This window comes from Momordica charantia, assembly GCF_013281855.1.
Source record: "Momordica charantia cultivar OHB3-1 chromosome 8 unlocalized genomic scaffold, Mcharantia_2.0 BLBB01000008.1, whole genome shotgun sequence".
Taxonomy (NCBI): Eukaryota; Viridiplantae; Streptophyta; class Magnoliopsida; order Cucurbitales; family Cucurbitaceae; genus Momordica; species Momordica charantia.
In genome coordinates this window covers 1,092,479-1,120,030 of record NW_028275166.1, presented here as the reverse complement: position 1 = coordinate 1,120,030, position 27,552 = coordinate 1,092,479, and the positions used below count along the sequence as shown (strand labels likewise).

The 27,552-nt window shown below is 32.9% G+C and overlaps 5 protein-coding genes across 7 annotated transcripts; 1 reads left to right on the top strand and 4 right to left on the bottom strand.

Annotated features, from left to right (window-relative positions):
- The first annotated feature begins 3,624 nt into the window (after positions 1–3,624).
- On the top strand, positions 3,625–5,156 carry LOC111004538 (strigolactones hydrolase CXE15). The gene has a single exon (XM_088128117.1). The coding sequence runs from the start codon at positions 3,969–3,971 to the stop codon at positions 4,977–4,979; it is 1,011 nt and encodes a 336-aa protein (XP_087984243.1). The 5' UTR covers positions 3,625–3,968; the 3' UTR covers positions 4,980–5,156.
- Positions 5,157–8,571: 3,415 nt separating this feature from the next.
- LOC148209366 (RING/U-box superfamily protein) lies at positions 8,572–9,681 on the bottom strand. Its single transcript, XM_088128118.1, has one exon. It carries the CDS (start codon positions 9,453–9,455, stop codon positions 8,958–8,960), a length of 498 nt encoding a protein of 165 aa, XP_087984244.1. The 5' UTR covers positions 9,456–9,681; the 3' UTR covers positions 8,572–8,957.
- Positions 9,682–10,666: 985 nt separating this feature from the next.
- Positions 10,667–13,277, bottom strand: LOH1 (RNA-binding CRS1 / YhbY (CRM) domain protein). Its single transcript, XM_022275637.2, has 3 exons — positions 12,609–13,277; positions 11,515–11,922; positions 10,667–11,339 (listed from the first exon to the last, which is right to left on the bottom strand). Exons 1-3 carry the CDS (start codon positions 13,137–13,139, stop codon positions 10,839–10,841), a joined length of 1,440 nt encoding a protein of 479 aa, XP_022131329.1. The 5' UTR covers positions 13,140–13,277; the 3' UTR covers positions 10,667–10,838.
- A 404-nt stretch (positions 13,278–13,681) lies between these two features.
- Positions 13,682–21,074, bottom strand: LOC111005013 (CO(2)-response secreted protease). Of its 2 annotated transcripts, none has more exons than XM_022276356.2 (11): positions 20,771–21,074; positions 20,489–20,595; positions 20,290–20,402; positions 17,357–17,509; positions 17,028–17,139; positions 16,025–16,565; positions 15,747–15,847; positions 15,088–15,330; positions 14,900–15,014; positions 14,584–14,797; positions 13,682–14,431 (listed from the first exon to the last, which is right to left on the bottom strand). In XM_022276356.2, the coding sequence occupies exons 1-11, from the start codon at positions 20,870–20,872 to the stop codon at positions 13,881–13,883; spliced, it is 2,352 nt and encodes a 783-aa protein (XP_022132048.1). In that variant the 5' UTR covers positions 20,873–21,074; the 3' UTR covers positions 13,682–13,880. The 2 variants fall into 2 exon arrangements, with proteins under 2 accessions (XP_022132048.1, XP_022132049.1); XM_022276357.2 differs by having other exon boundaries at positions 20,290–20,393.
- A 1,688-nt stretch (positions 21,075–22,762) lies between these two features.
- On the bottom strand, positions 22,763–25,673 carry LOC111004581 (Thioredoxin z). Of its 2 annotated transcripts, XR_002600617.2 has the most exons (5): positions 25,297–25,673; positions 25,001–25,123; positions 23,442–23,522; positions 23,129–23,362; positions 22,763–23,010 (listed from the first exon to the last, which is right to left on the bottom strand). XR_002600617.2 is itself a non-coding variant. In XM_022275631.2 (4 exons), exons 1-4 carry the CDS (start codon positions 25,525–25,527, stop codon positions 23,246–23,248), a joined length of 552 nt encoding a protein of 183 aa, XP_022131323.1. In that variant the 5' UTR covers positions 25,528–25,673; the 3' UTR covers positions 22,763–23,245. The 2 variants fall into 2 exon arrangements, 1 of the variants encoding a protein (XP_022131323.1); XM_022275631.2 differs by having other exon boundaries at positions 22,763–23,362.
- Between the last annotated feature and the right edge of the window lie 1,879 nt (positions 25,674–27,552).

Sequence of the window (27,552 nt, the reverse complement as noted above, 5' to 3'; positions counted from 1 at the left end):
ATTAATTTATAGCATAATATTCATCAAAGTTTTAATATATTTTTTTAATGTAATTTTGAATTTTAAAATTTAAAAATATTGAAAACATAAAAAATGTCGTTTTTAGAAATTTTACCACTTGGTCACAACAGTTTTCGAAAATAAATATACCAAATAAATATTGGAAAACAAAAAACACAATTCAGACTTACATTCCATCGGCTCCAAATTAACAAACAAGTATTTCACTTTTTTAAATAAGTTAAAAATTATCAATATTAACATCATATCCGAGCATAATTCAGTAATAATTGACATATATCTCTAACTAAAAGATCGTAAGCTCAAGTGTCATAACTTATGAATGTTTCTTTAAATTATTATAAAAAGCACTTTGATTGGAAGCTCTAGAACTACACTGTGCAATGATCTACCACGTCCAAAGGAAAAAAATGAGAACTTAATATTTGGGTGTGCTTTTTTTCCCCCTTAATTTTTGGTTACTAATTTTTTTATAGTTCAATCACCATCCAATGTACTAAAAAAACATCATATTCATATTAATAATATTTTGTTGAAAATATTTTTTTAGCGATATTATGAAAATTTCAGTTCATCTCTCATATCAATGTTGAACCAACGAACATATAGAAATATCAATAGAAATATCGACGTATCGATGAAAGGTTAATACCCTAGTCGTAATACTCGTGATAAACTCTACATAGGAATATCTCCTCTAGGATCCAATGGTGCTCTATTTGCAAGAAAAAACTTCTGCATATTTTTGTATGGACTTTACTACATTTTTGTGTGGCAATATTCTATCAAAATTTGGTTGGTCAATAGTCCTTTCAATGACCCAAATCAATTTCCTTGAAATTGTTTTGGTGGGTCATCACGAAAACAAACTTATGTGGTTGAGCTTTCTTATTGATCATCAATTTGATGCTATACTTTATTTGGTCGTACGATTCGTCATTATAGTTTTTCTTCTATATATATTATATAATTGAAAATCAATTCATTTCGTGTGTGACAATTTCTCCCTCTTTTATTAATTCCGTACCATCAATGAAATATAAACAATAAAGTGATATCTCATTATTTTATATCGAGTTGATTTATTTATAACTTTACATATGAATTCGTTAAAATAATGAATAAAAAAAATTTACTCAAATCATAGGCTACCTTGTAACAATCTTAATCAATAATAAGACAAATAATATGTTTGGATGTAGTGTACACATATATATTAATTATCATGCAATTATCTCAATCAATGTTCGATTCTTGAATGAGGATTCTCTAATCTCGATTTTGATTCTTCTTGAAATGAGGATGAACGTTCAAAATTTTAGTGGAGTTGGGGAGGAAACTACCGTCTCGATCCATCTTCGGCCATTTCACTATAGATAAAAATGTCGAACACAAGTGGAATGACTAATACTTAAAAATAGTTAGGAGTTTAATCACAATAATAACCACAACTCGCTAAAAAAATATTAAAAATTAAAAAATTAAACTAAATATATCATTGAAAGTTTAAAGTTAATAGTTAATAGTAAAATACGGGTTTTCCCGAAACAATTAATTTATTTAACAATTTTTTGACAACTTTAAATATATTATTGATCACTTTATTGTTAGAAAAATGATAAATTAATTGAACATTCATACATGCTTTTTGACAATTGACCCCTTTATTTGTAAATTTCTGAACAATTTCCAAAGGGTTTCCTAGTGATCTACCAGAAATTAAGGTCATACCTGTCCCCAATTTGTCTTTCTTGTCCTTTTTTTTCCTTCTAGAAAGAATTTATAGAAACAGTAAAAAAATGAAGTTTGGTAGAAAATTATGGTAGTTGAGAAAAGATCACTCGCAAATTGAATATTTTATTAAATAAAACAAATAGTTTCTTTATAAAGGAATTTTTTTTATATAATAATTTCTCTGAATTTTACTTGATTTAATTGTATGAAAAATACCATATTAAAACGTTTTTTAATTATAATAATAATTGTGAATTTTTCTCTAGAACTTTTTTATATCTCGTTATAAAATTTTTTAAAAAATTAAAGCACAAGTAAATATTTTAGTGCTATATTTAAGTCAAACCCATTAGGTAAATGTGTACAAAAACAAAAACAAATTATTATTTTCAAACAAATTTGACTATATTTTTAATTATTATTTGGTTAAAGTGTCATTTCTATCTCAATATTTTTAGTTTTTGTTCATTTAGATCCCTCAGCTTTCAAAATGTTTATTTTAGTTTCCATAATTTCGAATTTGGTTCGATTTATTCTATATATTTTCAAAATTTTCGTTTTGGTATTATATTTTCGAAAAATGATCATTTTGATTAGACTAAAATTTTAAAATATTTTTTATTATAATGATGAATTTTTTTTAATAATTTTAATTGGCTAAAATATTTTCTAAAACTCATGTTAGATCCTTCTTGTTTGTTGTCTTGTAATTATTTCGATTTAGTTGGTTTTTTTTTTGTTAATCTAATTTTTAAACCTACCCAAACCAAACCGAAATAAAAAAAAATTAAAGGGTTAGAACAAGACATGAAAAATAAAGGATAAGTTCAAAATTTAAAATACTGAACTTTTCAAGATTAGTTCAAATGTAACTTTCAATAAGTCTCTTATTAATTAGTAATTTAATTATCTCAAAAGGAATAATTTACTAAAATTCTTTTAGTTGCAATTCGTTTAATTAAAGCTTAAATATAATTTTTTTTTGGGGTAAAAAGCGTGATTTAGATTCTTTTAAAACTTTTTACTTTTTTAAAGTAGCGGATCTAAAAATGTTTTTCTGCTTTATTTATTATTATTATTAATTTTTTTTTGAGAAAAACTATATTTTTCTTTTCTCTTAGTTTATTTTCATAAATGGTCTATGGGGTTTGAACTCATGACCTCTTGGTCAAAGATAGGTGCCTTAATGAGTTATGTTCAATTTGACACCAATCAATGCACGTTGTTTAACCATTATGCTGTAAGCTACATTATTGTACTTCTTAAAAGTAGGTTTAAAAATTATTTTACCCAATAAAATTTGGTAATAATAAGAGGTCGAACGTTTAATCTCTCCTCTTATACTAATTTTTTAATTTAATTATTTAAATTTTAAAAATATTTTGTAACAATACGAACATGTCAATTACTGTTGAGCTATGCTCCACTTTAACATAGTCAATCGGTATTCAATTAATATAAATCAACACTATCACGATTTATTTTAAAAATTGTTATTTTTGTCAAAACAAGTATAGCTCGGTGGTAAAAAAGGGTTGTGAGTTCAACCCTCATCCCCCACATGTTGTACTAATTCAAGAAGAAAAATAAATATCTCAAATGATATATAAACCATAAAAAAGGACACATTTGGTTAATTAAACAACTTGCATGTTCAAGAGAAATAAGAACAAATTTCAAGCCACCAAACATCTTCTCCATATATATATATAAATGTAGATTCCTAAATTCATAGAGAAATTTTGTCATTTTAAGCCATGTGACTAGCTTGGAGAATGTAAATTCGATCTGCTTTATATATATATATATATATATATATATTTTTTTTTTTTTTCTCTCAAACTTTAGTGTGCTTTTTATATATTTTTTTCCCTCAAAATTTAGCGGTGAAATCCCATAAATTTAACGGCGACGATAGTTTTGTCGATGATAGGAAATTTGGGAATTGCAAATTGTAGTTCGTTGGCAATTAGTATTCTACGTAAGAAGAGTGCAAGTGACGAAGACGACAAAAGGGATTTTGCAGAGTGATTTTCCGGCGAACTTACCTGAAATTGCGTCAGTAATTTCCTCTTTCTTTTTCCAATCGGTTATATAAACAACGCAATTCGCATCATCTTCTCTCCATCCTCCTCAGCGATTTCTAGTTTTTCGATTTCGTCTTCTTCTTCTTCAGAATCACGAACTCTGTTTCTGTACACACACAAATTCCGATGACGCAAGGGAAGAAGAGCCTAATCCACGACGTCTCCGGTTGGCTCAGAGTCTACGACGACGGCTCCGTCGACCGGACCTGGACCGGACCGCCGGAGGTCAAGTTCATGGCCGACTCTGTGCCGCCTCATGAGGAATTCGTTGACGGCGTCGCTACTCGTGACGTGGTGATTGATCGGGAATCTGGCCTTCGCGTTCGGATTTATCTGCCGGAGGTGAAAATCGCCGACGATAAGAAGCTGCCGGTTGTGGTTCATTTTCACGGTGGTGGATTTTGTATCAGCGAAGCGGATTGGTTTATGTATTATCATACATACACCAACCTTGTAAGATCCGCCGAAGCAATTTGTGTCTCTGTTTACCTCCGCCGAGCGCCGGAGCACCGTCTTCCGGCGGCGGTTGACGACGGCTTCTCCGCTCTCCGGTGGCTGCAATCGGTGGCTCTCGGTGACTCGCACGAGCCTTGGATTGCCGAACGTGCGGATTTCGATCGCGTTTTCCTAATCGGAGATAGCTCTGGCGGAAATCTCGTCCACTCGGTCGCTGCCTTAGCCGGAAGTTCCGATCTCGCTCCGCTGAGACTCGCCGGAGGAATTCCGATTCATCCTGGTTTCGTCCGAGCCGAACGAAGCAAATCGGAGATGGAGAATCCGCAGTCGCCGTTCTTGACGCTGGATATGGTAGACAAATTTCTGAGTCTGTCACTACCGATCGGGAGTTCGAAGGATCATCCGATTACGTGTCCGATGGGAGCCGCCGCGCCGCCGCTGGAGAGCCTGAATCTGCCGCCGTTTCTCCTCTGCATCTCGGAGAAGGACCTGATTATCGACACCGAAATGGAATATTACGAAGCGATGAAGGCGGCGAATAAAGAAGTAGAGATTCTGTTCAGTAAAGGAATGGGACATAGCTTCTATCTGAACAAGATTGCTCTGAAATCGGATCCAGAAACAGCCGCCGAATCGGACGCCCTCTTCGCCGGAATTTCTCGGTTCATCAAGCAGCATTAGCGGCGTTTAGCGGTGAGTCTTTCGATCCCTCCGTCGTGTACGTCGGACGTTCTCAAGTTTCCGGTGAATAAAGGCAGCGCAATGCGAAATGCATGTACTGTTACTGTTAGTACTTTAATATTTTCAAAAAGAACAATTAGTACTTTAAATTTTAATAGATTTTAAATTCAGTCTTTATTTGGGGAAATATTTTTATTAAAAATTTAAGTAATTTAAAATTGAGTCAGGAAATGGGAAAGAAATTTTTTTAGCATGATAAAATAAAACTGAACAATGACATTTTTGGTTAGAACTTAGAATAACTTAGAAGAAGGCTAAAATAAAGATTTTTCAGCCTAAGAAATGAGATTATAAAATTAATTTTTAAGAGCAAAGTTATATTATAATCTTTAATTTGAAGACTCTATAAGGGATTGATTACAATCACATGTTCGTTGAATAAAAAAAAATAAAAATTCATAAACATTGTGAGTTGCATGTTTGTTGTTTTTTATATCAAAATTTGGGAAAAAAAAATAAAGATTGCATGGTCCCTTAAAGTAAATGCTTCTAAAAAAAGACTTCATGAAAAAAAAAGCTTCTAAAAAAAGAAATGGAAAATGACAAATGATGTCTATTGTCTCATTATCAAATTAATACATAATATAAATTCATGTAGAACACGCCATTTTCAGGAAAAATACCGATCCAAAAAAAGAAAAGGATAAAAAAAAAATTCAAACTATTTGTTTTGGTGGTTAATATTGGTTTTTTTTAATATTGTTCTAAATGAAACTTATTTTAAAAGTATAGTTGTTTAATTAAAAATATTAAAAATATTGTAGATTTTGAAATTTATTTTAAAAATATTGTACTTTTAAAAAATAGAAGGTTGGTCGTCTCTTGAAGAGTGGTCGTCTCTTCAAGAGATGACCATCTAGTCGGTTCATTTTTGGAAAAAAAAAATTGTTATATTATATATTATTTAGTATTTTTAATGTTAAAAACTGCTTAGTGGTGTAGTGGAGGTACTACTACCCTAATATTTCTTCCATCCCAAGTCGTGTTATTAGGGTAATAGTACACCTACTATACCAGAGCAGTTTTTTACATTTAAACTACTAAATAATATATAATATAACAAATTGTTTTTTTTTCAAAAAATGAACCGACCACCATCCCACATGGTCAGACGACCACCTCCTAAATTTAAAACAAATTTACGTGGCGTCCAGTGTGGCGCCACGTTGCATGGTCGGGTGGTCGTCTCTTCCCTTCACTTTTTTAAAACTACTATATTTTTAAAAAAAATTTCAAAACATACCATATTTTAAACATTTTTAATTAAAATACAATATTTTTAAAATAACTTTTATTATTAACCTTATTAATAAAAAACATCCGGTTAATATTAGCCACAATAAACCATATTAATTCATAGTCCAGTTTATCTCTTTTAAGGATGAATTTAATATATCTTTTAATTCAAACACTTTTTTTAATATTAAAAAATAGTTTTAATTGAAATACTTGTATATTTTGGTTATATATATTTTGAAAAAAGTGATTTACAAATATTAAATTGTCGATTCCTTGTCCATATCTTTAGAATCACTTTTTTGAAAAATCAACTTTAAAGTCGCTTTTTAAAAATTTGATTATTTAAAAATAATTTTGATATATCATTAAATACTCTGGGCTAAAAAAAGAAAACACATTTACTCTTCCAAATTAATTTTAAAGTCATGCCCAAACACACCCTTCCAAAACTAGAGAGTGAGCTGTGATTCTGAGAAGCAAAAAAGAGAGATATTTTATAACAAAAATCTAATGACGTAATCAGTTTTTACTGGTCGAATGTAGACTTTTTTTTTTTTTAAATGTGATATGTAAGTCAAATTTACGCGTTTTTTAGACCCATAGGTAGTTTCATACCTCTTTCTCAAAAAAAAAAAAAAAAAATCTCTAGTTATTATTTCAATTTAAATTTTAGATTTGGATTGTAGTCTGATCCTTGAATTTTTGGGTTGTATTTTTTTAATTAAAATTTATTTAATTGGTTGGTGCGGCCAATTATTACATTGGAGTATGAACTCGAATATACAAGCCATAAAGGCGTGAAAAATACGTATTTATTTATAGGATTATTATATAGCCTATTATATTTTCGGTTAAAACATATTTTTAGTTGTATTTTAGTCCTCGTATTTTTTAATGATTTGATCTTTTATATTTTAAATATAAAATGTAAAATTAATATTAAAAAATTATAAATTTGAAAACTATACGGGTTTATATTGCTTAAAGCTCCTTAATATTTTGAACCCTAAATTTGAAAGTACGTATAAATGAAGATGAGTTTGATCTCTTTTTAAGATCCATCCTTCTCTTCAGCCATCATATCTGTAATCTATACTAAATTGACCAGTCTATTGAAAATGCAAATATAATCCTTTATTATGAAAATAATAATGCTATTTTTATTGGTACGAGACTTTTGGTTAGAATATAAAACCAAAACCACGTAGTCTTAGGTTAAAAAAGCTAATATTACTTGCAGCGAGAAGACTAATATGCCACTTTGGTGATCCCTCATTTGGGCTAGTATCCAAATGAGTCACTTTTTCACTCTCTCGTAGATCCAAACTCACTTTTTCACCCTCTTATAGATCCATACATTTACACGTGAGAGGCAACATTTTAGAGAAAACTCTCAAAATAATAAATTTTTTATAATATTTTGTAGGTTAAATACTATTTTGGTCCATGTATTTTCAACTTTAGTTTATTTTAGTCTATATACTCTCAACTTTTATCCATTTTAGTTAATCATTTTCAAAACGTCCAATTTAAAAAAGTGATTATTTTGGTCAATTCATTTCATTTTTATCTAATTTATTTCGATCATAACACTTCACTTACTAAATCTATTATAACCATAAATTTTTATTAAAGAGTTTCCATTATGTATAAAATTTTGTAAATACGGTCCAAATTGATCACTTTTTAAAAGTAAAGGGATCAAAATGAATTAAAAACACAAAACTACCGGACCAAAATAGTATTTGAAACTATTTTAAAAATTAGAACAAGTTGTTCCCAGCCCTGTTGTAGGTTCTTAATATATAACATCAAAGGAAAATGCTATAAAGGATTATAGAAGATGTTCCCACAGAATCATATCCCATATTTAAAGAGGAAAAATAGATCACTCTGTTCTAGTATTCTTAGGCCAAATTCCCAGCTGAAAAACACAAGAAATTCCTTTGAAAACAGAACAATAATACAAGAGAGAGAGAGAGAGAGAGATGCTCCTAATTAATGAACATATTATGGAGAACTAAAATAAGTGTTGGAAGTTGAACAGATATGAATAAACAATAGATACCACCACAAAATGCGGCTGAATTTCACACACACAAGTTGAGGAAAATTATAATATTTAGATGAAGGCTTCGGCTTCGGCTTCTGTTTCAATGGAATCACATGCTTCCATTGAACTCCAACACCACACAATCGCCGCAACCAACTCAACAGTGTATCATCAAATTGTTTAATTAATCACAAAAAATGCAGATTTAGAGATTCTATCTTCATAAACTTGTTGTATTCATCTAAAACAATGTTTTTTGTATTTCAGAATCTTTACTCTACTCCACTGATAGTGAAGAAAATTGGACAAATCTTCAATCCTAATCGGTTATATCAGCAATTTGATCACGCAATCAATTTGGTCCTCTTAGCTTTAATTTGTTGTTTCTAGACCATTTTTAACCTACTCGAAAACTCGTCTACCAAGTTTTCCTTATTTTCTTACTCAATGGTAAACCCTAGTACAATTAGCTATGAGATTTGACCAAATTGTAACATGTAAAACTAGCTGGACTAAATTGAAACTAAGCTCAAGCTCAAAGCTAACGGAGAAAATTGAAAATGTTAGAAGCATAGTAATCTAACTCTACAAAAACAGGATGAGATGAATTAGGAAGAATCACGATGTCACCTGGCATTGGAAGCCAGAGGAGCGAACTCGGAGAGAGGAGTAGCAACAGGCGTAGGAGCAGGGGAATTTCTACATAACGGACAAGTCGCGCTCATACGCAGCCATTCGTCGATGCAATCCGCATGGAAACAGTGACGGCACTCCGGAATGCAGCGGAGGCTATCCTTGGGCTGGTAATCGGACAAGCAAATCGAGCAGGTGCCGTGGTTGGGCGCGGGGAGGCGGCGGCTCTCTCCGAGCACCAATTTAGGGTACGATTCGATGATCGATCCATCTAATCCGAGCATGAGGACGACGACATTGTCGGCGGAGGGAGGGGGAGGGGGAGGGGCGGCGGCGGCGGTGCGGGGGCGGTTGGATTTGACTCGAATGCAGGCGTAGGAGACGAGCATGATGGTGGAGATGAAGACGAGGATGCTGACAGCGATGGCGATGCCGTAGCCGAGGCCGACGCCGGCGGCGGAGGCGGAGGCGGGAGGATGAGCAGAGGACATATGAGAGAGAGGAGTTTTGAAAATGGAGATAAAAAGCGAGTAACGGAGGAAGGAGTGAATTTGGTGGGAAATTGATGGGCCAAAGGGGACAGGCTTGTTAAGGCGCGGCGGCCTCCGCGCGACAAAATTAAATTAAATAAATAAATAATAAATAACTGGCTTCGCTTTGGCCTTTTTTTAACCATCTAATAAACTATTCTCCTAAACCATCCTATTTTTATTACCATTTTTCAGCAATAATATTTAGGGTAAAATACAATTTCGTCACTGCTGAGTTTAAGTATAATTTTATATTTCATCTTTTTACGTTTAAAAAATTGACAATTTAGTCCTTGATCTTTTTTAAAATGATTCTGAAAAATATTAGATTCAAATTTTCATTGGAGTCACTAACGAGAAGACTTATGTAGAAATTTTAGGTACTATGTGGCGTTTACTTATGTATTTATTTTAAATATTTGAAACAGTGATCATCGAATCAACTGATAATCGTCGCCCCAATCAATGTAGAACTCAAGATGACTGAGGGTTGTTGAAGCTAATTCATTATTTTTCTCCTCACCGACTTCAAATGCTTTATTATCACAAGAGCTCAGATCTTCCATAACTTCCAGAAAATCCCACATCTTTTAGATCCATTTTTTAAAGTTAAAAAGATCAAACTCAGTTTTTAAAATTTATGGATCAAATAGAAATTTATGTTCAAATACGATATAGATTTAAACATGCGACCTTTAAAAGAATGTATTAGTATATTAATGATTGAGCTATGTTTAAGTTGATTTTTTATTCAATGAAAAAAAATGACAACATTTTAAAATTAATAGTGGACAAATATCATCTACCTCGTTGACTTCATAGTTTCCCGCATATATAATTAGGATGGAACTTTTCATTTTTAATTTAATATTTTGTTTGGGTTCTCAAGTCAACTTTAATTTTAAATTTACTAGATCAAACCTTAGATTTGAATAAAGGTGAAATTAATGCTCTCAATTTGTTAACTTTCTATTTTTTTCCATTTAATTTATGAGATCGACTAGACTATAATGTGGATACTCATTATTAAAATTGTATTTTAATGCTAAGCTTTTTACTCAGCTTAATTTTGTAGCTAGTCTTGAATATTTTTATGATTTAATTTAATCATCTTCGTAACTTGATTCATGAGTTAATTTATGAATAATTGTTCTAATTTAATCTTGAAAAGGTATTTGATTTCATCATTTATTAAGTTTTTGATAAAATTGTTAGAATGTACTCACGAAATAGGTTGGGAATACAACAAACACCATTAATTATCCCCAACCTGAGCTTAGCTCAACCGGTTAAAGAGCTTATCTCCAACCAAAAAAGATCGTGAGCTCGAATCCCACCCTACATTTATCTTCTTCTCTTCTTTAAAAGTGATGCAGACCGCAAGAACAATCGATCGACCTCGTCAAATTCGGGTGAATCGACATCTTTCTCCAACATTTTGGCTTGTTTGGTATCCATAGATATCTGTCTAAGTTGATCATGAAGATCTTCGGTTTCACCTTCTGTTTCTGCTGCAAATTTTTCGAACTCCTTCAAGTATAGAGGCTGTTCCATCTTCTCATCAGCTTCCGTATCGGATTCGGTCTCAAACATATCCGATAAGTCCTCTGAGTCTGAACTCATTCCTGTATCCATCTGAGAAGAATCATCAGACCAGTGTTCGCTAATTCTTGCAGCATCCTTGGTATTAATCGCGACGGTTTCTTGCACATGTTCAACTGAATCACCATTGCTCCTGCAGTTCAGTTTAGCCTGTGATTGTAACAACCTGAGGTCTTGTTCAAGTTTTGGAATATGTCGTCTTACTGCTCGAAGGCCGTCCCTGTATTTAGATTTATCCAAAGCCTGCACATCCGAAAGGGAACAAACAGAGGAGGATGAGATGAAATGAGCACAAACATTAAACAATTTACTTGCAGACTATAACCAAAAACTTGTGGTTTTCAGGGTCGAACCGTTTAATGCTCCTCCAACCTCTCCTTTAGAAGAACAAAAAGAAGATAACAACACGCATACGAACCTTCTTCCGAGAGAGAGAGACCCTCGGCGACATTATCTCCGTTGGTGGCTGCGAATAGTTCTTCCCCCTATACATAATTATGGTATTCTCTTCATGAATGTCAAGCACCATCCCTCCGGACAATCTTGCTATCTCGGCAGCAATCTCTTTGACTTCATCCGGTGAAAATGTCTTTACAATCACCTTCACAGTCTGATGCTTCTTCCAGTGAAGATGCATATTCAGAATTACACCCTGGTATATTCCCCGTCTTCCAACCGGTACGTAGTTCTTTCCCTTGAGACCCATCTTCAGAAAGTAGAAATGTTCCTCCGGTGTCAATATCTCTGGATCATGAGTTGCTTCTGATGAGTCAGCAGGCTCGATTTTCTCCAGAGCTTCAACAATCTGTTTCTCTTTCTTACGTGCCTATAGAGAAGCCGTAAATTAGTCCAGAAAAGAAGAAACAAACTTTCGAAGTTCCATTTTAAAGAAATGGTGATAAGTGGACTAGCATTCTGCAAAAACTATCTTCTTTAAAGTTGATCAAGTAAATAAAGTTCTCCAAGAACAAAAACTATACAACAGAGTCCAGAGATTTCTATGAAGCTGGGTTGCAATTGGACCCAAAAAGGGGCATTCAGAATCAGATGTGCCAAGTTTTCAACCTCCTGTAACATTTAATATCAAACTATTATAAAACTTAAGCCAAAAGTTAATAAGCAGAGAGGATTTCTCAGCTAACCAATAATTTTTCTTAGAACATCCAAAGCACCATCTGATCAGCAAAAGACACTTCCATTAAGAAAGCTAATTTTCCAGCTCAAGTTCATCCAATACAACCATTTAACCATATTTGGCAACTTAGCCCAAAGATCAAGTGGTCAAAGCTTTAACCATATCCCAACACAAGCAAAAAAAATCTTTTAGAAGCTTTGGCTGAATTAGTATTTACAGGAGTTGGCTGAATTAAATCTCCATGGACCCAAGAAAATTATCAGAAAATGATGATATTTCTCATGAAAATTGTGTACGGTCCCACTTAAGCATTTTAACAAACACCTTACAGACGTTAAGCCGAGTACTAATCAAGAGAGGATAAATGAAAGAAATACCTTATTCAGTTTGTACAGAATTTTTTCTTCTGCTGTCATTCTCTCATACTCTTTCTTCTTCTTCCACCTGAAGAACTTAAGCCACTTTACTACTGCTCTTTTACCCTTCAGCTTTTTCCTCGTCTTCTTCTTCTCCTCGTTACTACTTCCATCTGCAGATGTAATGACAGATTTCGCCCCACTTTTATCTAATGGCTCGACAGATTTATCTGAATGTATCCAACGATACCCCGCAACAGACGCAGACCTATTGACGCCATTACAGCCAGAGTTCCATTTCTCGAGGAACATAGCGGTCTTTTGCACAGAACCCATATTTCGGAAGAATGAAAACTGGGATTTTGGCTCCAACCCATAGTTTCTAATCGTTGTCTGCTTTGATCCATGGCTGAAAACTCTCGTGTTATTCAAAATGCAGCAGGTCCCTGGACTACAAAATAAAAACTCAAAGATTCCGCTGGGACAGTGACAAAAAGGCGCGATCGAAGTTCGATACTTGAAAATCTTGTTAAACCCTAGAGAAACAATCATGCTACGGAATCAAGGAAGAAAATCAGAACCAGAATCGAAAACCTGTGTTATAGAAATTTCGATACCGGAGCTAACTCGACGGCCATTGCTGCGTTCTATAAGAAATTGCCCTCTGCAAATTTAACGTGAAAAGACGATATTTCGAAAATATTTAAATACCAGATACAAAATTATATTTACAATTTCTTATAACTTTTACGACTGCTTTCAATTATATTTAAAAAAAATAAAAATCCAAAATACATTTTAACTATTTCATACGTAAAGTTTCAAAATAAATATTTTTAATATTTAAAATTTATAAAATAATTCTAAATGATTTCTAAAATACTTCGACATTGAAGGACTAATGTAGTTAAATTACTGAAAGATATATTTCTCGTCTCTCATTATTATATTAAAAACGATTAACATTAAAATGATGTAATTAAATTACTGGAAGATATATTTCTCATCTCTCATTACTATATTAAAAGCTTTACGATTTCCTAAGATAAAACTAGTATTCCATAACAAATAAATAAACCCATAAGAATGCAATCTCAATGAAAATGAATTCCATGTTTTATTGAACATAATTGAGAGAACTTTTTTCCTTTCCATCGTAGATGTTACAAACCAAAGAACAGAAACCATACAAATGGGCGTTAAAACAAAATGTTATACAACTCTATACTCACATTTCTTCCTTGTTATTTCTAGTGGGAGGGAAGAAAATTATATATATATAATCCTATCATGTCATTCTACATTTACAGCAAATACGGTGCGGACAGAATGTACATCATCCCGCCATGTTATCGTCCCGAAGTTGTAGCCGCTGCGAGCCTCCTTGCCGAAAAACAAGACTTTGAAAGTCACTTTCTTTACATTCTCAGAGAAAACAATCTTACTTGGGATCACTTTCACTATTAAACCCTCAGAAGAATGAACCTTGGCAATGTAAGTGGTGTTTGCGGCTCCTACATTTGTCACGGTCCTTTCTATTACTTTGGGAGCTTGCCTTCTATCTAGTTTACTGATGGAGATGGATGGATAATTGACACTTGAGATGAGATCTTCATTGGAAGTTTTCGGGCAGGTGAAGTTTTGTTTCGACATCGATCTTATGATCTTGTTTGAATACCCGAAATAGCAGAGGAAACGGAGATAATCTTCGGTTGTAGATTCGAATACTAATCCGGGATTAAGAGCTTTTATGGGGCTTATTTCTCCAGCTCCCATCTCATGTGGATTTGATGGGTTGTTTGTGCTGTTTCTCATGAACTTCCTTTGATTATCATATAGAGTTGCTGTAAATGGACATATACATCAAGAAAAGAGAATCAACCCCCGTTTTTCCAAGCATCTTTTGTCATGATGAAACGCAAAAAATATGGGGGTGTCTAATCAAGGCTCGGTAGTTTACAGAAATGTATATAGAACTCGGGATTTAGAAAGCAACCTGTTGTCATGAGTGCGGATTTGATCATGGAAGAACTCCAGTCATGATGGATCAATTTGATAAATGCAGCAGCGCCTGCTACATGTGGGCATGCCATTGATGTCCCGGATCTCATTGCATAATCGGAAGACTTCTTACCGATCAGACCGCTATCTGCTTCACTCTTTGGAACTATAGCTGCTAAAATGGAGACTCCAGGAGCAGTGATATCGGGCTGCATGGTAAATTGAATGTCCATCGTTTACTTCATGTACAGAAGTATTAGCATTATTTACTGACAGTATTAACTTTGAAAATGTTTCAGAAGGAGATCAACCTTGAGAATGTTTTCAGTAAGCGACGATGGCCCCCTGGATGAGAAATAAGCCACTAATGGAGCGGGTTTGAATCTCGGAACTTCCACTGTTCTGAGAATTGTAGCTGTTGGGTTCCTGAAATGTTTCAAATAATGAAAGAAGAACAAAAGAATATATGAGAATGAAGGTTCAAACATGTGATGCTTACTTGGTGGAGTTAATGTACTCAAGAATCTGAAGACCTTCTGAATTCCCAACTTGTGTTAATGGGAAAATGTTTGAATCCACTGGCACAGTTTTAGATGCTTCATTGATCAATATTAACCCTATAGCTTTGGCATCTTGCACAACCAGTTCCTTTATTGTCCTTGAAGTAGTGACGTCTTCTGAGGCACAAACGACGATCTTGCCTGCAACTTTGGCTCGATCTAGCGATCCTGGATAACAATTCCTGCAATCAATGTATTGAAGAAAAATCATTAGCTAAGGCAATGGCATGAATTTGTGACCATTGCCATTAGTATAATCAATTTTGAGAACAGAAAAAAAAAGTTAAGTGCTTTTTGGGTGCTAATTTTAAAAACAGATATATGCTTTTGATTTCAAAACAGTTTTCTAGAGCGGTTATGGGTGACTGTATAGCTTAAGCCTTAAAGTAATCAAATCATGAATTTAATAAACCCCCATTTACAAGTTCGTAAAGAAAAACTTCAGTGTTCTAAAAAATAGGTCATTTGTGAAAACAAACTAAAAGGAAACAGGAGAAACAACATTTTAAACGTTGAAGAAGCATAAAACTGTTTTCAAACACTATTTAAGTTCGAAAATTTATAGTAAAAACTCAAAAGTGATTAAAACATCATGAACCTTGCTTCTGATATGGGCGTGAATTTAGCAGCAGCATCCTTTCCAAATACAAGAGGATAAGTCTTTGAGCTAGTAAGATTTGAGAGATTTATTGCAGTCCCCTGGAAAATAGTGTAAAACAGATATATGAATTTCGAAAAAAATCTTCCTAATCTTCTATATATGTGTATATATAGATATCGAACATACATTTTGGTTGTATTTTCTTTCGAAGAACTAGCGTTCCCCCCTTTATAATCATTAGACCAAATTTAAAAACCATTAAAAAGATATCTTACTTGAAAAGTCTTGCCATTGCCAAGAACCACAGTGGACTGAAAATCCCTGTCAATATTGGAAGCAGCAACAGTGAGAATCCAAGGAGCAACATTACCCACAGTGTTAGGATCAGGGCCATCATTTCCAGCAGAGCAGACAACCAAAACTCCCATTTGGTGGGCATGGAATGCTCCAATGGCAATTGGGTCATTCAAATAATCCGACTGAAACAATGGGGAACCGATCCCAATCGAGATCGAAATGATATCAACTCCATCTTTGACTGCATCATCTATGGCTTTGAGAATTGCAGCACCAGAGCAGCCAACACCAGAGCAAACTTTATAGCTTGCAATCCTTGTGGAAGGAGCGCCACCACCCCTAGCCGTCCCTCTTGCTAAGCCAAAGTAACTTGTGTCTAGGACTCTTGCTCCCGCTGCAATCGACGAAGTGTGTGTCCCGTGGCCAAGCGAGTCTCTCGGTGTGCCCTTTGGCACACCCACACGGCTATCATTCCCATTGGGCTCTATAGCATTGTAGTATCTTGCCCCGATCAACTTCCTACAAATACAAGCTTTTAGTCCTATCAGGAGCGTTCTCACTACATTTTCTCTAAGATGATGGAAGTAAATTTAAAATGTTCTAATTATGCATTTAAAGCTTTAAATTGTGATTCCATGTAATCCATTATTACCATCAACTAATGATGACGTGACATGTATATTGGATAAATATTGGTCGATTTGACACAACGTAAATTGGTGACAGCAAGAAAGAGGTCAACTAGATAAAATGAAGTAGCACAAGTAGTAGTGTATCTGCCTGTCCCGACTCATGCCACTTAATTTTATGAAGCTACTCCACTTCTTTCTCATACATATCCAGTACCAAATCAGCCAACATTCTTTTGATGCTAACAACAGAGACTATATAGAAATGAAAATCTTTAAAGTGTAGGAACTAAATAGACACATGAATGAGAAAAAGCTGTGTTGGCAAAAATATTTTATGCAAAAGTATGACCTGTTGCAATTGGACTTCTTGAAATCAGATGCCTCCATGCAAATCCCTTTCCATTTAGAAGGAATTTCTCCAAGCCCCTCATCGCTGAAAGATCGAGACTCTGGCCAAATCCCTAATCCACACCATATACATATTTCAAATTTCTTACAGAGCCAACCTATTCCCCAATTTTCAGAAACCAAAAACTATTCTTCCATTGTCTATTTCGAGACCCCACAGTCAGAAATAACATTTTCTCTAACTTTATGCGATGAATATGATGAAGATTCGAGAACCCATGATTCGTATTGGAACGTAAAAGAGAGAGAAAAAACAATGGCGGAAATTACCGGTGTCGATGACGCCGACGATGACATCCGATGAACTGGGGTAAGAATGCGGCGGCGGGCGGAGGCCGGCGATGGAGTCCAGGAAATCCCAAGAACGTGTAGTGTGGAGCTGAAGCGTCGGATCAGGGAACACCGACACGATTCCATCAATACCTGTTGTTTCCTCCACATTTTTTCCAAATATTTATCTTTCTAATTAGATAATTTTGTCATAATCAAACATTGTAACAATTTAATGTAATAAATGTTTAAATTATATGCCAACAATAATTTAGTTAAGTAATTGACACTAATATATGATTAAGAAATTATGAACTGAAACCTTCGATATCGGTGAAGCTTGTGTTTTTTTTTTCCTTTTGTTATTTAATCATATAATTAGTAATATATTTATATTACAATTGTAAAAATAATTCTAAGATTATTACTAATTTTAAAAACTTAATTGGCTAATGTATATATTTCAATTAAAATCCCCACTTCTATATATTGTTGTATTAAAAATAATTTTCAATACTATTTTCATTCTTTTTTAATGGTAAAGATTGTCATTCATAAAAAAGTATATTTTTTTCTTTCACAAAAATAATAGAATGCGGGAAATTTTGAATAGACTAATTTTGTTTGTTGCACTGTTTTTATGGAACAACTTATGCATTCATTGGAACAACGAAGATAAAGTTCGAGAGATTTCTTTGTCAAAAAAATAAGAAGAGTTTGAGAAATTTTTTTAGATTATCTTTTAATTAAAAAAATTTAACCGTAAATATTTTTTCAAGATTTTATTTTTTGGTCGACAACTCTTAAAACATAATAAAAAAATCTTTCAATCAAATATATTGTTTTTCTTCATAGGTTCTACGCTACAAGGATCCTAAACTAAGTCTCAAATATGTACGTCCCTTAAAAATTTATTAATATCATTTTTCTTTTTAAATGTTATGCAATAACCAATCTGAACATAATTCGAGTGATTAAGATATATTTATCTCAAATGAAAGGTAATTAGTTCAAATCTTCATCCTGTGTAATAATTTATCAAGAAGATATGTATATTTATTGATGAATATTAAATCAAGTTATAAAGAGGGATTCCTTCATAAATTCTTGGGAACCAATCTCCTTTTCTAAAGGAATCAAATTCTCTCGTCCTTGTTACTTATTTTTATTTATTTTTTTATTCTTCCAAAGGAGAAAATTCCTAACCATAAGGAAAAAAAATAAATAAAGAAAGAAACCAATCTCTTTCTTAATAGAATACATGAAAAAGAAGAATAAATGAAGGGTCGATTTGATAATATTCTCGTTTTTAATGCAGTTCTGTCTTTATTTAAAAAGTAAGAAATAAGAAACAGTATCGGTATTAAATGGGTTCTAAAATATTTTTTTTCCCTCTTTACCAAAGATGTTGAATCACGCTTATACAGAAAAATTTAAATGGTGTAGCTTATGGTATTAATCTAGAACATTTTATTCCTAATACTATACAAAATCATTACTAAACCAAAAAGTTTAACCTACCAGACTACGGTAAATTTGCTGATTTATTATATTTTAACTATAGGGCAATTTAGATAATTTTGGAGATCTAGTAAAATTTACTCATTTATTGGTAGAAACCAAATGCATGTATGTGTGTGTATTATATCATGATACCATGTGCTGCATGTGATTGTACTTTTCCACATTAATTTTTTTCTTTATAATTAAGGTAATTTGTGTCTTTCAATTGACCTTATAATTAATATTAATCATATACCACACACATGGAAAATAAAAAATAAAAAATAAAAACAATGGTAAAAAGGTTATTATTTGTTGGACCATGTGGGAAAAGCCCTGAAAAATAGCCAAGTTTGGTAATATTAAATTAACAATATAAATATTCTTTCAAAAAATATCTATATATTATTCCTCTCTATGACGTGGCAGATGCCCAACTGTTAATTTTTGACATAAAATGACTACTCAACAAGTGATCAATTATTGAAATGAAATGGGAGGAAAACAAGATTACATATTGGAGGAGGATATATAAATTTAAATTTAGTTTCAATTTAATATTAGACCAAAAAAATGGTATAGATTTAACTAGTTAAAACATATTTTTTCGACCAAAATAAAAGTGAACTTTAAAATTTTCTAATACTGTCCCTAAATTTTTAAAGTTGTGTCTAATAAAATCTTGCGTTAACTCTATCGGCTAACAATAAGTAGAAAACAATACATATGTAGACTTTAATAACCTTTTAAAGTGTTGGACTAAATAGGGGCAATCTCACAAGCTTAGAGATCATCTACCGAAAGCATTTTATAGTACAAGAACTTAACAGACATGATCGTGAAGGTTCATAGTTTAACCTATTTTTAAGTAGAAGCATGGTTTTAAATATCCGTCGACACGTCGGTATGTCCATCGACATGTTCATGTATCCATGGGTTTGACATCGTCGACTTGAGGGGTAAATCGACATTTTCATAATATAACAAAAAAATCGACAAAATATAAAAATATAAACAAAATTTCACTAATATACACGTAATATTAATATTAATCATTTTTAACTTGTTTAGAAATAGTAATTTAAATATTTTTTTAACTTTTTATTTTTATAACTTTTCTAGAAATATCCATCTACATCGACATTTTATTGATATTTCTATCGACATTTCCATAAAATTGAGACCTCGACATCGACATTTGAAACCTTGAGTAGAAAAGCAATTAAATTAGAAAGAAAAAAAAGGTGGCCTAAGTTAACTACTTCCAATTTTTTCATTGTCTTGTAATTGACAATGTAATGTCAACCAAAGACAGCTATCTAACTTAGTCCCCACTGGCAAGCAATCATTTTTTGTCTTCATTAAAGTTACCAAATCACAAAGATAACGCAAAGTGTTTAAACAAAAAGAAAGCAAATTTAATTAATTACCAGAGAGAGAAGAAGCTTCTTCCTCAGTGAGCATAGCAGAAAAGCCTCTGAAAGCATGGTGGTATTGGTGGACCACTTCCCTTGATCTTTCCTCTTTCTCTTTCCTATTTTTTCTTAAAACAAAACAAGAAATTACCCAAAACCCATTTCAATTCCAATGAAAATAAGTGATATTTTGAAGAAAATTAGAAAAATTAACCTTGGAATTAGAGTGGATAACAGTTGCAGGTAATCCAATTCAGCAGCTGTTTGGTCATCTTCTCCTCCATTGTTGCTTCCCCCACTTCCCATGTAAACAACATAATGCTGTCCATGAAGATCAAAGATCAAAGATCAAATTTTTGCTTTGTTTTAGATCAAATTTTGTCATCAAAACCATAAATATTTTCCCCAAAAACCATCTGGGTTGTGTTTCTTTTGGGGGGAAAGTGGGTATTTTTTATGATTTTAAAGCCTAAGGTGGGAGAATTTGGTTATTTACCTTGGGGAGGTGGTTTTGCAGAGTGGCTATGGAGGAAGAAACTGCAGAGAGAAAGAAAAGAAGAAGAAGAAGAAGAAGAAGAAGATGGGGAAGGGAAGCCATTGAAGGAGCTTGATTTGAGATGGTGAATTGAGAAGAAAAGAAGTCAGAATTGGGATTGGGATTGAGTGTGGAAGTGGCTTCTTCTCATTTTTGTAGGCTTTCAACCTCAGAGTGAGAGCCCTTTTTTTTTTGCTTCTTTTTTTGCCCCCCACCAAAGGAAGAATAGAATACAAGTCTTTGTTTTCTTCCTTTTCTTTATGTGTTATATATAAAAATTTATGTATGTATGTATTATATATGAAGAAGTATAGAATTTCTAGGTGCCTCATCGTTATCTATGTTAATGAAATCGGATTTACAACTCCACGTAATGTACGAGAAAAACCATAGAATTTCTATGTTACCTCTTATATAAGATTATTTATCCTCTATTTTTGTACTTTTATGCCATTTTGATTCGGTGAACTTAATGGTTTGATGGGTAACGTTAAAAGCGAGAAAAAATAATTAAGTTCTTATCATTTATCAATTTTTTTACAATATTTTTTATTTTTCAAAAGTTGTCGAATTTATATTATTATAGATGTTGATTGGTTAATACCTAATGTAAAAGGAAATCTACCTTATGTTTTTAAACTTTTTTTCAAGTGACATCTTCATAGGAAAAAAAAAATCCAAGAGTCTGCTTATGAGTTTATTTTGGTGTTATTATTGGAATCATATTGACCCACACTAAAATATTATATAAGATGCCCAGCTGGAATTTAAATTCCCACAATGCCCTAACACATTATTATATGTCGGTTGCAAATTTAGTCTTTTCAACTAATTTTCGAAAATTCCTTTTAATTAACTTCTTAGGTATTCTTTCTAATTCTCGAAAATTCCTTTTAGTTAATTAACTCATTACGTATTCTTTCTTAACCTTGAAGTAACGTATAGGGACGGGCTCGTAAATTTGATTATGAAATGGTAAAATTTTACTTTTTAACTTTTTCTTATGCATAGATCTTTCAATTTTGAAAATTTTGAAGGTAAAATAGAGAGAAAATATTTGAAATTTCGAGCTTCTTCCCTACGCCCCTTTTCTGTAATATTATTTTTATGATATATATTAATTGACAGTAAAATAGATTCACTTTATTATATTCGTCGAAGTTAAAATTTTATTATTTTTTCAATATTATTTTGGCGTGTAGTTTCGGGTCTCTTAGTTATACTAGTTTAGAGACCTCAAGTTCGAAACTTCTTGTGAGTTTAATATAAAAAAAACTCTTGATATCTTTCAGGTTCCGATCTTGAGGCGAGCTCGGATGCTGCTGGGTACAGGAGTAAAACTTTGACTCTCAGTTATAAAATAATAATAATAATAAAATAAAATATTTTGATCTCTTTACTTTCAAATTTTGTTCATTTTCGCTCATGTACTTTCTAAACGTATGTGACTATTTTGATTTCTATTTACAAAATGTAAACACAATTTTTATACCTAATATAACCCTTTTTAATACAAATTTTATTATTAGTAAACGAAGTGATGTTAAAATTTTGACGCAACATAAATGAGGTAAAAATAAAAAATGAAAGAACAAAAATGATTACTTTTTTAAAGTTTAAGTAAAAGACGAACATTTAAAAAATACAGAGATGGAGAGGTATTTAAACTTTTTCTAAGAATGCAAATAGTTAGTTAGACATGCATGAAAAAGCAAAAGAAAGAGTAGACTTGAAATACAAGCATCCAAAATGATACCTTATAAACCATTTTACTTGATGGACCACGTGCAAATTTGCCTTATTTTACTCTCTATTACTTGTTATATTATTGTTTGTGTTCTTGATTCTCATTGCATGTACTCCAGCTTCTTCTTCATCTTTGCTTTGCTTTTCCTTTGTTCTTCCTTAGATTGAAAACTGTTTTTCTTTCTTTTTGCCATTGGGAGTGCAAGAGAGCAAGGAATCATATCTAAATTAATCGACTCTTGTTCAACAATATAGTTCAAAGCTTAGATTCCTCTCTTAATAGTTCCATCACAACATCACATACTTGAGAACTGACCAACTTTGTTATCAAACCAACCATTGTCGATCTCTCGCTTTTAATTTTTGACAAATTGAAGGCGAGAAGATTCGAACCCGTGACGAATGGTTTAAGTACCAGGTCTTTGTGGGTTGAACTCTATAACTGATCCTAGGTCCTACAAAACAGAATAGACAATGCTCAATACTACAAGAATTTCTATCCTATTCGGACTTCTGATCACGATTTCCTGCTATTTCTAGTCTGCCTGACAAATTGGTTAAACTATGACTTACGGGAGGCCAATAAACTCCACGAAAGGCTTGAAAGAACGCGGTCTTAGAATGGATTTCGAGCCCCCCTTTTCCAGAAGTGTTGATGAGAGGTGTGCCTGATGCTTCTTCCTTTGCAGTTCACATCTCTTTATCGATGATATCTCGCATCATTTGAATTGGAATGAGACCCTCGGTGCGGATAGCTTCTTTGCTCGGGTCTGGGCTAATGAAGAAAAGTGTAGGCAGCCCTCTCACCTGAAACAAAGCGATTTATCTTTCTACAGATAGGGCTAAAAACAAAGACATATTTTCCCCCGACCTGATATGTTTTTACCTGCATGTCGCGTGAAAATTCATATTCATCATCTGTATCGACCTTGATGATCATCGCATTGTTCTCGTATTCAACAGCAAGCTGTGATAAGAGCTATACATTAGCAATTGTATCCCTGATTCCCATAACGAAAGAGTCGTAAAAGCATGTTATGGTTACAGCCTCATCAACAAACTACAAATGTTAATCTACGTTCCACAATTAGTAGATAATGCCATCAACATCAAGCGATTAACTCGAGCATCAAAACTTTAAGAAAACAAAACATTGACTAGTCATCATAGTAGATCCATGAGGCAATTCAAAATTTGAATACTATTAAATTTGATGGAGGGAGAGAAGAGATTATTTACCACAACAGTTTGAATAGCAAAACTAAAAAGGTCATGAATGAAAATCGGTATCAAAAGCATCATCGTAAAATCTCGGTCCTAACCATCCGAGCAATCGCAGCACAAAGAAACAGTGCAACTGTATATTTATTTCCATTTAAAAAACATCAACCACCTAAACTAAAAGTCAAAGAAGAAGTTGTAAATGGCTAATTGCAATCTCGAAAGAGTAAAATATCACCAACATTACATCAAAAACATCATCAGGATGTTTTCAGATCACCTAGAGAGTTGCAGTGTTCCTTCAATTGGAGTAAAAGATGGCAAACGGAAGCCACAACTTTACTCCAGTAAATATATCAAAAACAAAAACAAATCCAGCTTTGTTCAAGCAAACTAATAATACAATAGCTATTATCTTGTATGAAATAAAACAGAGCTGAGAGCAGCCGAGATGTAACAGAGAATTAGTGACCTGTGAAACTTGAAACTTGCTTGTGGTGCATGGGTCTTGTGTCCTTACACAGTTTCTTTGTCGAATAAAAAAACACACACGCACACATAAAAACGCAAGCCTTATGTGCGATTACGAGCACAAAAATATTGTTCAACACTCCACTATCAGTATCCTGCTAAAGCCATAAGTTTTTGTGACAAATTCAAACTACAAACAATGATTTGATTCTCCAACAAGCAAGCTTAGTAATCAATTACACCTGCCATTCCAAAGAAAAACTAGCTTTCCACATAAGATTGAACACTACAAGCCGTATAGACTTGGAATTCCCCCTCAATGGACTGTAATACAGCAGGATACGGGTAAATATACTAGCAAAAGACACAATTTCTCTTATGAGAAACAATTTATCAACTACCTACACAGATTGTTTCCTCCAGCAGTAAGAAATTAATTGTGTTTCTTCTTGCAAGCTACGCAAAGCCAAGGCTAGACCACCATAAGAGACCACTATATTAAAGAACCAAGCATATGAATAGCTCACATTACAATGGTACAACCATTAGCCAATCCGACTACAGTAGGCTTCACATATATAAGCTATACTTCAAGTTTTTAATCAATGCCTCTTTATGCATCAAGCATGTGTTCTTCACCAAAATCATATAGAAAAACTACAAAAACTTAAATTGACGGGTTAGAATAGAATATACATATTCTTTTAGCACCACATTGGAAAATGAAGAATTTAGGCAGCTGATTAGGCATACCATTTCAAGTTCTTGGGCCATTAGAATGCAGGGTCCACACCATGTTGCATAGAAATCGATTATGAGCGGCACATTTCTTTCCCCCTTCACCAGCTCCTGCACTTCAGCAGCCGTCATCTTCTTCTGCCAAACCCAACAGCAAAACAGAAATCTCAAAAACTTAAACAACCCACAAGCGAAACTGATGAAACTGAAACAATACCCAAAGAAACTGGCTAGGTGCAACGAAAAAACAAACAAACCACCTACAAAACAAGACCAAATATGAAAACCAGGAGAAGAAAACGCAAGTGTACCACAAGATAATCGTCGTGGATGTACTTTCCTTTGGGGGGTTGGCACAGAAACTTTCTGGGAGTGGTTGAGAGCGAGAAGGGAGTGATGGTGGAAGAAAATAGTGGATTTTGTTGATGGGTTTTGGAGGAGGAGAAAGGAATTGAAATGGAAGGCCGAGTGGCGCTAAAATTACAGATGGGGAAGAGAGAATTGGTGATTTGAAGGGTTTTATGGGGTTGTAGAAGAGCCATTTACGATGGGGGAGATGATTCAATAATTTGCACTTCCGCAGTGGATATGGTTCGCTGTTTGGCAGCTGGGAAAATCGCGAACCTTGCTACTAGTCTTACACTCCCCAATTTTCCTTCTCTACTCTGCTCAGAAGTCAGCACATCCAATTGAGGGGTTTTTACAAAAATTCGATTTTTTTTATCTTCCTGGTCCGCTGGATCCATTTTAATTCGGGTTAAGTTCCTATTTTTTTACAAAATTGGGGAAACATATTTGAGTTAGAAAATTCTATTTATGTGATTATTATATTTTGGTTTAAATTCTATTTTGGTAGTACCAACTAGTTAAGGACCGAATTTTTAGTAGAGCAATTGAAGTGAAAGTGTATACGTACATCTAAAATTAACTACGTATTGACAGTAAGCCTATACGAACATTTTTTAAAGTTCATGGGTAAAAACAAACAAACTTCAAAATTTAGACTAAACTAGGATTTAAATCTTTTCTTTTTAAAAATAAGTTTAAATATTTCGCTCCTAAGTTTGAATGTTTCTTTTAATATAATTTACCTATTTAGTTATTTTTGTGATTAAATTGGATCTATTAGAGTCCAAAGATATAAAATTGAAAAGAAATCAACATGAACTGCTCATGTAATTGGCATGTATTTCTTTCTTCGAGGTTGAAGGTTCAATCTCCTATTTTTCCAAATATTTTATAATTCTATTTCAGAATTATACACTTTTCCTTTTGTTTAAAAAAATATTTTGAAAATTTTCTATGCTACCCTTTTACATTTCATTAACTTTTTAAAAATACTCTTATTCATTAATATTTCAAATGGAAAGTTGATGCAAAACTACAGGACAATTAACTTCTCAATTTTACTCTAAAAGTCTTATTTCTCCATTGTTAAAAAGAGTTGAATTCTTTTATCTATTTAATTTTGTCTTAATCTCCCTTGTAAAAGCGATAACCTCTCTTTTCAAACTTACTCAATACAAATTCTCACATTAGTTATCACGTTTCAAATTCTATTGCGTCAATTTTCTATTCACAATATTAACAAATATTTGCTCAAATGATATTTTTGAAATGTTTATGAAAGATTAATAGAAGAACTTTTGAAATGGTAGAGATTTTTTTTAAAATAATTGCAAACTTCAAAAGTTTTTATTTATAATTTAGACTATTTTTAGCATGTTGGTATGAAAACCACTTTAAAAATGAAAAGAAAAAAAATCAGTACTCTATAGTAAGAGTATTCAAAAGTTTTATATCAGTACTCTAATTATCACGTTTCAAAGTTTTTATAAAAGTTAAAAAAATTTAAAAATCGTAAAAATATTTAAACTAACTAATAAATATTTTCTATTTCTAAATAAGTTTAAAATGATAAATATTAATATTATATATATTGGTGACATTTTGTCTATAATTTTCATATTTTGTCGTTTTTTTTTAATATGATAAAAATATAGATATCGAACCTATGGATACATAAAAATATCGATAATATCAATATATCGACAAATATTTAATATCATGTAGGACAATAGGGGTGAATAAAATATCCCGTAAAACCGAACCGACCGAACTGACCTCGAGGAATATTTAATATCATGTAGGAAAGTGGAGACTAGGTACGCGTCCATGGGGCTATGGGCCAGGCCATCATGGCAAGAGACTTGCCATTTTTGTATAAACACAAGCTCATCACTGATGTACTGTACAGAAAGGTCCTCTTTTTTGGGCAGACCACAAGTTTAACTTTGTGCAACAGAATACAAGTTGTTGTAAAGGCCCAAAACACAAACAATACATTTTACTGCTTTCCACAGTAAACAACAGTGACAAAGTCAAAAGAGCTAAACAACACCATCCCAGATGGAGTTCAAGACAATCCATTTAGATTTGGTTTGGGTGGCACCAAAATCAAAATCACTATAAAAGTGGAATGGGGTGAAAGATTTGGGAGTAAGGCAAAAGACAAGAACAAAGAAAGAAAAGCAAACCCCATCAATGGAAAGAGTCAAAACAGAAGA

Coding starts and splice junctions, on each gene's coding strand:
- LOC148209366 (XM_088128118.1), bottom strand. CDS start 9,455: ATGTCCTCTGCTCATCCTCCCGCCTCCGCCTCCGCCGCCGGCGTCGGC.
- LOC111005013 (XM_022276356.2), bottom strand. CDS start 20,872: ATGGCTTCCCTTCCCCATCTTCTTCTTCTTCTTCTTCTTCTTCTTTTC. Junction 17,510..20,289: donor AGAAGCTTCTTCTCTCTCTG/GTAATTAATTAA, acceptor AGGAAACAACAG/GTATTGATGGAATCGTGTCG. Junction 14,798..14,899: donor TTACTGAAAACATTCTCAAG/GTTGATCTCCTT, acceptor TTTACCATGCAG/CCCGATATCACTGCTCCTGG.
- LOH1 (XM_022275637.2), bottom strand. CDS start 13,139: ATGATTGTTTCTCTAGGGTTTAACAAGATTTTCAAGTATCGAACTTCG. Junction 11,923..12,608: donor TTCTGTACAAACTGAATAAG/GTATTTCTTTCA, acceptor GCTTCTCTATAG/GCACGTAAGAAAGAGAAACA. Junction 11,340..11,514: donor TCTCTCTCTCTCGGAAGAAG/GTTCGTATGCGT, acceptor TCGGATGTGCAG/GCTTTGGATAAATCTAAATA.
- LOC111004581 (XM_022275631.2), bottom strand. CDS start 25,527: ATGGCTCTTCTACAACCCCATAAAACCCTTCAAATCACCAATTCTCTC. Junction 25,124..25,296: donor TCCACGACGATTATCTTGTG/GTACACTTGCGT, acceptor TGGGTTTGGCAG/AAGAAGATGACGGCTGCTGA. Junction 23,363..23,441: donor AATTTTCACGCGACATGCAG/GTAAAAACATAT, acceptor GCTTTGTTTCAG/GTGAGAGGGCTGCCTACACT.
- LOC111004538 (XM_088128117.1), top strand. CDS start 3,969: ATGACGCAAGGGAAGAAGAGCCTAATCCACGACGTCTCCGGTTGGCTC.